We start from the raw sequence: 9,821 nt of genomic DNA on the forward strand, positions 1-9,821 counted from the left end.
GGCAGGGAGTACAGATGGAGACAGGCAGCCGTAGTGTGTGTGTGTGTGTGTGTGTGTGTGTGTGTGTGTGTGTGTGTGTGTGTGTGTGTGTGTGTGTGTGTGTGTGTGTGTGTGTGTGTGTGTGTGTGTTGTGTGTGTGTGTGTGTGTATGTGTGTGTGAGAGAGAGAGAGAGAGAGAGAGAGAGAGAGAGAGAGAGAGAGAGCGAGAGACTGAGAAATACAGACAGTCTGGCAGATAGAGAGAGAGTGTTTGTGTGTGTGTGTTTGAGTGTGAGTATGTGTGTGTGAATGAGTGTGTGCGTGCACGCCTCCGTGTGTGTGAAGGCGAGAAGCAAGGTGGAGAGGAAAGGAGTAGGGGAGGTGTGTGTGCGTGTGCGTGTGCGTGTGCGTGTGCGTGTGCGTGTGTGTGTGCGTGTGCGTGTGCGTGTGCGTGTGCGTGTGCGTGTGCGTGTGCGTGCGTGTGTGTGTGTGAACAGACAGAATGCTGAGATGGAAAGTACAGAACATATTCCATTAAGGAGAGCAAGCACTGGAGGAGGACGAGAGAGGCTGAGGAAGGTGTGTGTGTGTGTGTGTGTGTGTGTGTGTGTGTGTGTGTGTGTGTGTGTGTGTGTGTGTGTGTGTGTGTGTGTGTGTGTGTGTGTGTGTGTGTGTGTGTGTGTGTGTGTGTGTAGGTGTGTGTGTGTGTGTGTGTGTGTGTGTGCGTGCGTGCGTGTGTGTGTGTGTTCTTAAGTGCGTACGTCCATTCTTGCAAGCATGTGTGTACACTCATGTGCATTCATGTGTGTCTGTGTGTTTGCATGTGTGTGAGTGAGTGTGAGTGTGATAGTGGGTATATCGGTGAGAGCGAAAGAGGAGAGAAACAGGAAAGTGTGTAGAGGAGAGAGAGGGGGGGAGAGAGGGAGAGAGAGAGAGAGAGAGAGAGAGAGAGAGAGAGAGAGAGAGGAAAAGTAAAAGTGTGGAAGGGGGTGGTGTTGGCACATATTGTGTGTGTGTGTGTGTGTGTGTGTGTGTGTGTGTGTGTGTGTGTGTGTGTGTGTGTGTGTGTGTGTGTGTGTGTGTGTGTGTGTGTGTGTGTGTGTGTGTGTGTGTGTGTGTGTACGTGTGAGATAGATGATCATGTGATGGTGTGAAGGTTTCTCAGAAAGAGACAATAGCTCACAGAACAAAAACATGAGACAGAAAGCATGACTGATATGAACAATAGATAGATAGATAGATAGATAGATAGATAGATAGATAGATAGATAGATAGACAGATAGACAGATAGATAGATAGATAGATAGATAGATAGATAGATAGATAGATAGATAGATAGATAGATAGATAGATAGATAGATAGATAGATAGATATGACGTGTCTGCTCCCGTTAGGAACAGACAGACTGTACAGACTGTACTCCTCCTCCTCCTCCCTCTACAGACTGTTCTCCTCCTCCTCCTCCTCCTCCTCCTCCATCTACAGACTGTACTTCTTCTCTCTCTACGGACTGTACGTATGAAAGACATTTCTGGGAAAAGGCGCACAAGTACAAAGGCCTGCTGTGCCGAGGCGGACGAGAGTCTCACTGCTGGAGTCATGCGCCCAGGAAGGAGGCATGGCTGGACTGGCCATAAGGCATACAGGAAGGAGGCGGGGCTGGACTGGCCATAAGGCATACAGGAAGGAGGCGGGGCTGGACTGGCCATAAGGCATACAGGAAGGAGGCGGGGCTGGACTGGCCATAAGGTAAACAGGAAGGAGGCGGGGCTGGACTGGCCATAAGGCATACAGAAAGATCAAGAGGCACCTTCTAATACTCTACACAGGGTGCTTAAACTGTGTTGATGAATAAACTCAAATCTCAAAAATAAATGAATAAAGAGGCACTCATCAGATTTCCTTTATTTTCAATTCCCTCACAAGTGTGTTGGGTTTACACCCTTCCTCGGCGTGAAAGGGCTTCTTTATCCATAAATTCCTACTCCTCAATGCTGTGACATCAGTCCACATACCGCTACAATTGACCTCTCAGAGTCAGATTTTAACATGGCTGTTGTGGTCAAAATAACTCGTAGTAAAAGATTACCAAAAAATGTTGTCACAGGCTTCATTGTCTCTCCCAATGCCTGGCAGACAGGTCACGATTGAAAATGCCTGGGGTGCTTTTTCATCCCAGGCCGGCTCAGGAAGGAGGGGAGGGGAGGAGTGAGCAGCGTGCGCCTCCCAGCGTCCGTATTTGCATAGCAACAGTCGCTCGGGACACACACTGTAGAGGAGCAGCCAAAATGTACCAGCACTTGTTGATCACAGAGAGGAAAAAACTATAGCGCAGCTTTACATTCAACATATGGGCAGCTATGGTCTAATGGCTAGGGAGGTAGTCCTAAAGCGTAACTTCTACCAATTTCGACATGCAGTTGTAATGCTCACACTGCCCTGGACTTAGCAGTACCTGAGATTTTTTTTTCAGCCTATTAGGCTATTATTTTCACTGGATTGGGTTATTTACAATACATACCTACCTGAAGCAGATTATAATAAAAGAACACAACACATCAACACAACAATACCTGTTCTCTCTTTTGGTTAATCATCAGAAACATGTAGGGCTACCTACCTACCAGTAGAGGGCGTGAGAGTAACACCTAGAAACAACGTGCACCTTTATTATAGCCTAGGCCAGGGATGGGCAACTGGAGGCCCGGTGGCCACATGCGGCCCTCTTCCTCTCTCAGTGTGGCACTTAGATAAAACATCATTAAATAAATAAGTAAATAATGACTATATTTTCCAAAACACTGCAGTCCCTGGTCCATTGTAATTATACTGTTGGCTATATAGAGATCACTTCCATTCCTTCCAAACAACATCAGCAGTCAGTGAGCAACCAGCCGCACTCTCAAACTCTGTGAGTCGCAGTCTGATCCCTGGTCATGTGGCCCTCCGATGGTAGCGATGAAAAAATGTGGCCGTCGATATCATTAATGTTGCCCATCCCTGGCCTAGGCCTCCTGATGAGTCTTGTGGATTGATAGATATAACCTGCAGGCTACACTCACCAGCCCTCTGAACCCCCAAAAGCCTATTTTGGCCACCAAAAATAAAAGTAAGTACAAATGTAGTACATAATATTACACAGCTGTTACACCAGTTATTACTTAAACTTAAGGTACATGAGGTACATCGCTCTATAGAAACGTTGGACCAGTTACTCAGCAAAGTTACTTTTACTTTGTCCACCTGTGACGAGTGGGGACTTTACTGGAGGTAGGCCTATTGCCACTCATCTAATAATAAGGGTTACTAAAATAATTACTTGGGCTTAAATAAAAAAATAATGGCTCTTACATGTGTTGGCTATGCGCTCTTTTAAAAGAAGCTCCCCAATGTTTTCCAAATTATCGCAATGGGGCAATGCATTTTTGACGTGAAGATTAAAAAAAGAGTTATAGGCCTTTGCTTTACCAGCACATTTCACTCTTTTGGAAATAATAGCCTAGATGTTTGGGAATAATAGCGTTCTTGTAGATGCTTCACAATGATTCAAAACCCTCCGACGCATATTTGACACGCCGCCTGTTGCAATAGCGTCCTGTTAGTGAACGCAGTCTTAAGTAGTAGTCAGTACCCTGGACAGCTCATCAGCTGTTCATTTGGCAACTTTACCAGAAATACACATTAGTATCATTATCACTTGCTCCATTTACAATAGGCCAACTAGGCCCTACCGTGGCGCAAATGGTAGGGCACTCGTTTGCTACGTGGTCGACCCGGGTTCGACTCCCAGCCCGGGGCCTTTGCCGACCCTTTCCCATCTCTCTCTGCAAACTCACTTCCTGTCACTACCTTCACTGTCCTGTCAAATAAAGGCAATAACCCCCCCAAAAAAATATTTACAATAGGCCTACTAACTTTTTCAGTTCAAATATGGGCACCCTGACAAACAGATTAGCGTGGGCTACTTTCAAGTCGTTCCATCCAATTATTCCCCTAGCAGGGAGAACTAAAGTAGGCGAGGTCATTAGAAGCATGGCTGTGTAGTGCCACTGACACTGGTGACCAATGATAGTCATTCAAAAGCTGAATCTTGGCACTAGAGATTTTGTTGTTGTTGTTGTTGTTGTTGTTGTTGTTGTTGTTGTTGTTGTTGTTGTTGTTGTGTATGCTGTAATTGGCCACAGCAGGTCACATGACAGTATAATAACAGTGCCCTACTGTGGCTCCAACGGTAGGGCACTGGGCTGCTCTCTTGTCACTAAAAAGTCTAAAGCTATATATATATTTATAAGAAGTATAAGACCAGCATATGGCCCGCAACAAGAAACAGCGGACACACGAGGACCAGTGATCTCTTGCTCATGTTTATTGACACACGAGGACCAGTGATCTCTTGCTCATGTTTATTGACACACGAGGACCAGTGATCTCTTGCTCATGTTTATTGACACACGAGGACCAGTGATCTCTTGCTCATGTTTATTGACACACGAGGACCAGTGATCTCTTGCTCATGTTTATTGACACACGAGGACCAGTGATCTCTTGCTCATGTTTATTGACACACGAGGACCAGTGATCTCTTGCTCATGTTTATTGACACACGAGGACCAGTGATCTCTTGCTCATGTTTATTGACACACGAGGACCAGTGATCTCTTGCTCATGTTTATTGACACACGAGGACCAGTGATCTCTTGCTCATGTTTATTGACACACGAGGACCAGTGATCTCTTGCTCATGTTTATTGAAAATAAAATACAATTCCGACAGGAAGTGACAATATACATTCGGTAACACTTTAGAATAATGGATGCAAAAAAGCATTATAAAGACTTTATAAATAATTAACTATTGATGAACAAAACATTAACAAACGTTTGTAAATGACTAGGAAATGTAAACAAATGCTTGTAAATGACTAGGAAATGCTATGTTAATATTTTATATTTATCAAACATTTACAAGTTGCTTGTAAATGAATAAAATACTCTGTTATAAGGTGTGTAAAATCTTGAATATATCATTTGTAGTTATTTTATAAAGCATTAACAAAACTTAGTTAATAATAAAAAACATTTGTTAATGTTTTATTCATCATTAGTTAATTATTTACTGAGTCTTTACTAAGGAACATTATTATAAAGTGTTACCATACATTCTAATCCTAACAAGGTGCACAAAATAAAAAAGTGAAGCGTTATCACTGCGAAATGTGTCTTTAAATGTTGTGCTGCTGATATACATGCTCTTTCAGAAATACTCTGGTTGGGTTCTTGCATCCAGTCAAAGTATTTATCTAACAGCAATGCCTGCCTTTCTTGCCAAGTTGGTTTGACAGGGCCTGTTAGTTTGAGTAAAAATTATAATAAATAATACTGTTTCTTTTCTCTTAAATAAATAATTAAATAAATAATAAAATAATAAGCACCCTCCCTGTCTAACTCTGTTAGGAATGGTTATAATAACCAAAATACCTACTGTTAGGAATGGTTATAATAACCAAAATACCTACTGTTAGGAATGGTTATAATAACCAAAATACCTACTGTACTGTATGTATTATTGAGTTATTACCTCAAGGAAATGGCGACAAGCACACTCTGTGTTTCTTTGGAGTTTGAAATAAAAATTTTATTGCCTACATCATCATTATTATCATCATCACATGTCATACCATGCTAACAGTGGGTACACAGTAGCCAATGAGGATCGAGTAAAAGGCCGGAGGGGCGGGCCTTAGTGCTGGATCCTGCGGATGGACTGCACCTGATTGGTGTGAGCCTGGGTTCCGTACTCGTTGTAGTTCCTGAACTCGCCCTGGCGTCTGTCTCTCTCCAGGATGTACTGGTAGCCGCGGTAACCGGGGAACTGGTAGGCCACCCAGCTGCAGGAAGGAAGAACACAACATGAGGGTCACATGACAGCTACTCACTCTACACCAGAGGTGCCAAAAGTAAAGGTCTTCACAAACTGTACTCCAGAGGTGTACAGAAAACAGTCTTCCCATACTGTACTACAGTGGTTCGCAACCTTTTATGAACATTATTATTAGTATTAACATTATAACAGGCTAATGCTAACTGAGCCCCCAATAAATGGCAGGTAAAGTCAAAGGTTATTTGTGCTCCGGGGTTGACCTTCATGGAGGGCCATGTATGTTTATAAAGGTAGGCCTATATTAATGTTTTTAAAGGTATATAGATGTTAATAAAGATATATAAATGTCTAAATGACTTACGCTCCGGGATTGACCTTCATGGAGGGCTATGTATGTTTATAAAGGTATGTTAATGTTTTTAAAGATATATAGATGTCTCTAAAGATATATAAGCGTCTAAATGACTTACGCTCCGGGATTAACCTTCATGGAGGGTTATGTATGCTAATAAAGGTATATACATGTTTATGAAGGTACATACATATTTCTAAATGTTTCTAAATGTAGACCTACGCTTCGGAGTTGACCTTCATGGAGGGCTGTGCATGTTTATCAAGATATATAAATGTATTATTGTTTATGAAGGTATATAAATGATTATAAATGTCTAAATGACTTACGCTCCGGAGTTGACCTCCATGGAGGGTTATGTATGTTAATAAAGGTATATAAATGTTTATATCCATATTTATAGATGATTATAAATGTTGACTTACGCTCCGGAGTTGACCTTCATGGAGGGCACCTCCTTGCTGCACCAGCCCATGGACTGCAGAGAGGGGTAGTCGTCACACAGCTCGAACTTGCCGCCCATGAAGTTGTTGCACTCGTACAGGGTGATCTTGCTGTCGCTGTGGTTCTGCAGAGCAAAATGACATGACATTACATTACATAACATTACATTACATTATATTACATTACATTACATTACATTATAGTAAAGGCTGATCTTGCTGTCACTGTGGTTTTACAGAGCAAAATGACATAACATTACATTATATTACATTACATTATATTATCATACAGGCTGATCTTGCTATCGCTGTGGTTCTGCAGAGCAAAATGACACAACATTACATTACATTGCATTACATTGCATTATATTATATTAAAGGCTGATCTTGCTGTCGCTGTGATTCTGCAGAGCAAAAGGACATTACATTACATTGCATTATATTATCATACAGGCTGATCTTGCGGTCACTGTGGTTCTGCAGAGGGGTAGAGGGGACGATCGTAAAGGACCCAAAACGCAGGTCATCGTGATCGTCATCAATGAAACTGTGTGTTTGTGTGTCTGTATGTCTGACTCAAGTTTGTTTGTGTGTGTGCACGTACTGTGCGTTACTCAAGGCAACACACTGGAGAAAATATATTTGCATGTGCATGCGCTCGGGAGGTCTTAGTGTGTGTGTGTGTGTGTGTGTGTGTGTGTGTGTGTGTGTGTGTGTGTGTGTGTGTGTGTGTGTGTGTGTGTGTGTGTGTGTGTGTGTGTGTGTCTGTGTCTGTGTCTGTGTCTGTGTCTGTGTCTGTGTCTGTGTCTGTGTGTGTGTGTGTGTGTGCAGTAGTAGTAGTAGTAGTAGTAGTAGTACAGTACTTACGGCGCACTTGATGGGTCTGAAGGACAGCATGTGCTCGGTACGGTAGCCGCTGTTTCCGCTCCAGCTCTCCCAGCAGGGGTACTCTCCCTTCTCCAGCACGTACTGCTGCCCCTGGTACTCGGGGTACTCATAACCCACCCAGCTATAGGAGGAGAGGAGAGGAGAGAGGGATGAAGAGGGGGATGGAGAGAGAGAGAGATAGAGAGAGAGTGAGAGAGAGAGAGAGAGTGAGAGAGAGAGTGAGTGAGAGAGAGAAAGGAGAGAGGTAGGCTAAGTTAAATGTAATTGCAGGAGTAGTACTCAGCACTTGGGTCACATGACGGTTCAAGAAAGGGCCTTTTTCCTGCCAAACATATCTCAGTCCATCTATCTCTTTTTCTACCTCTTTCAAATTTTCACTCACTCTCTCCCTTCTTTCTGCCTTAGTAGTTTAGTTTAGTTTAGTTTATTTGATAGGGACAGATACATAACATGTAGGTTGCATAACAACCAAAACAGCAAGCATCATAGCATTTATAGCCAAAAGCTAATTTCCAATGCTCGTCCCTAGAAGGTAGGGTTGCCAACCGTCCCTTGAAATACGGAATCGTCCTGTATTTACAGATGAAAGTACGGGTTCCGTATTGAACTGAAACGGGACACGGGACGTTAAAATGCAGGAAATTACATCTAAGAAATGCTAAATTTTCTGGGGGATGATCCTCAGACCTCCGGCACGATGAAGTGTCCCGTATTTTTTTCATTGACAGTTGGCAACCCTACTAGAAGGGCTTTTAAAAACAATACAATAGCAGCATTAACAAATAAAACAGTATTATCATAAGAACAGCCTATACACTCATTCAGTCCAATCATTCATTTTTGAAACTTTCAATCATACTTAAAATTGGTGTATATTCTTCCATCCATCTCATGCATTCACTAAACATCATAGTCACATTTCCTACCAATCCTACATCTGTCCTGTACTTACTGTTATGTATTTTTACACATTATCACCCACACAATACACATGCCTTACCTCATTTAAACATAGTACACCACTCCTCTGCATTCACACCCAAAGCACTATTCCTCTGCATTCTGGACACCTCCACACCATTGTCAACCTTGATGGAGCTCTCTCTCTCTCTGTGTCTCACATTCTCTCTCTCTCTAGCTCTAGTTTTCTCTCATTCTTTCTTATTTTCTCTCTCTTTATCTCTCTTGTCTTGGCCATTGTTGATGTTGATTGTTGTGCATATCTGGAAGTTTCTCTATTTCTCTGTCTTATTTACCTTTCTCTGTCTCTGTCTCTCTCTCTCTATCCCATCCCTCTCTCTGTCTCTCTCTCTTATCTCCCTCTCTCCCATCCCTCTCTCTCTCTCTCTCTCTCTCTCTCTTTCTATCTCTTTCTCTCTCTCTCTGCCTATCCGTGCTATTGGTCATCTCTCTCCTCATATTCTACTTACGGTCCGTTGTCGACCTTGATGGAGCGGATCTTCTGGAACTGGCGGTCCATGATGTTGGGGCACTCGAGGGTGAACTCGCAGCGGCGTCCGCGGTAGTTCTCCTCCTCGAAGATGGTGATCCTCCACTTGCCCCTCTGGTCCATCATCTGCTGCTGGTTCATCATGCTCATTGTGGCGGCCGACTGCTGCTCTCCAGCTGCGGAGAGAACAGAAGAAGATCAGAGGGTTGCAGGTTCGAATCCCCACATATACCTCGCCCTACACTCTATTCAGCCCTACACTATTCATCATGCTCATCTTGGCGGCCGACTGCTGCTCTCCAGCTACGGGGACAAGAGAGAAAAGAAGAAGATCAGAGGGTTGCAGGTTCTAATCCCCACACACACCTCGCCCTACACTCTATTCATCATGCTCATCTTGGCGGCCGACTGCTGCTCTCCAGCTAGAGACAGAGAGAACAGGAGAAGATCAGAGGGTTGCAGGTTCGAATCCCCACACATACCTCGCCCAATATCTCCAACCAAGATGTATCAAACTATAGCCTACAGTGGCTCCACATTCACATGTCATGCCATGTCTTAGTGGCTAAGGAGATGGGTCTTTAGACCAGAGCGTTGCAGGTTCAAATCCCGACCCATACCTCGCCCTAACACCTCCACCCATTGCCAAGACGTAGGCCTGCCAAACTATAGCCTACAGCGACTCGTGGCCTAGTGGTTAAGGAGATAGTGTTTAGATCAGAGGGTTGCAGGTTCCAATCCCACATGAGGACTGATACCACTGCATTGAGGGGTGGACCGGGCCAAAATCATCAACAGTCCCTGTATGCCCTACGGCCAGTCCAGC

The 9,821-nt window shown here is 43.7% G+C and overlaps 1 protein-coding gene across 1 annotated transcript; it reads right to left on the reverse strand.

Annotated features, from left to right (window-relative positions):
* Positions 1-5,629: 5,629 nt before the first annotated feature.
* On the reverse strand, positions 5,630-9,165 carry cryba2a (crystallin, beta A2a). Its single transcript, XM_063212822.1, has 4 exons — positions 8,976-9,165; positions 7,525-7,666; positions 6,640-6,782; positions 5,630-5,869 (listed from the first exon to the last, which is right to left on the reverse strand). The coding sequence occupies exons 1-4, from the start codon at positions 9,143-9,145 to the stop codon at positions 5,722-5,724; spliced, it is 603 nt and encodes a 200-aa protein (XP_063068892.1). The 5' UTR covers positions 9,146-9,165; the 3' UTR covers positions 5,630-5,721.
* Between the last annotated feature and the right edge of the window lie 656 nt (positions 9,166-9,821).

The sequence above is a fragment of the Engraulis encrasicolus genome, chromosome 12 (assembly GCF_034702125.1).
Source record: "Engraulis encrasicolus isolate BLACKSEA-1 chromosome 12, IST_EnEncr_1.0, whole genome shotgun sequence".
Classification (NCBI taxonomy): Eukaryota; Metazoa; Chordata; class Actinopteri; order Clupeiformes; family Engraulidae; genus Engraulis; species Engraulis encrasicolus.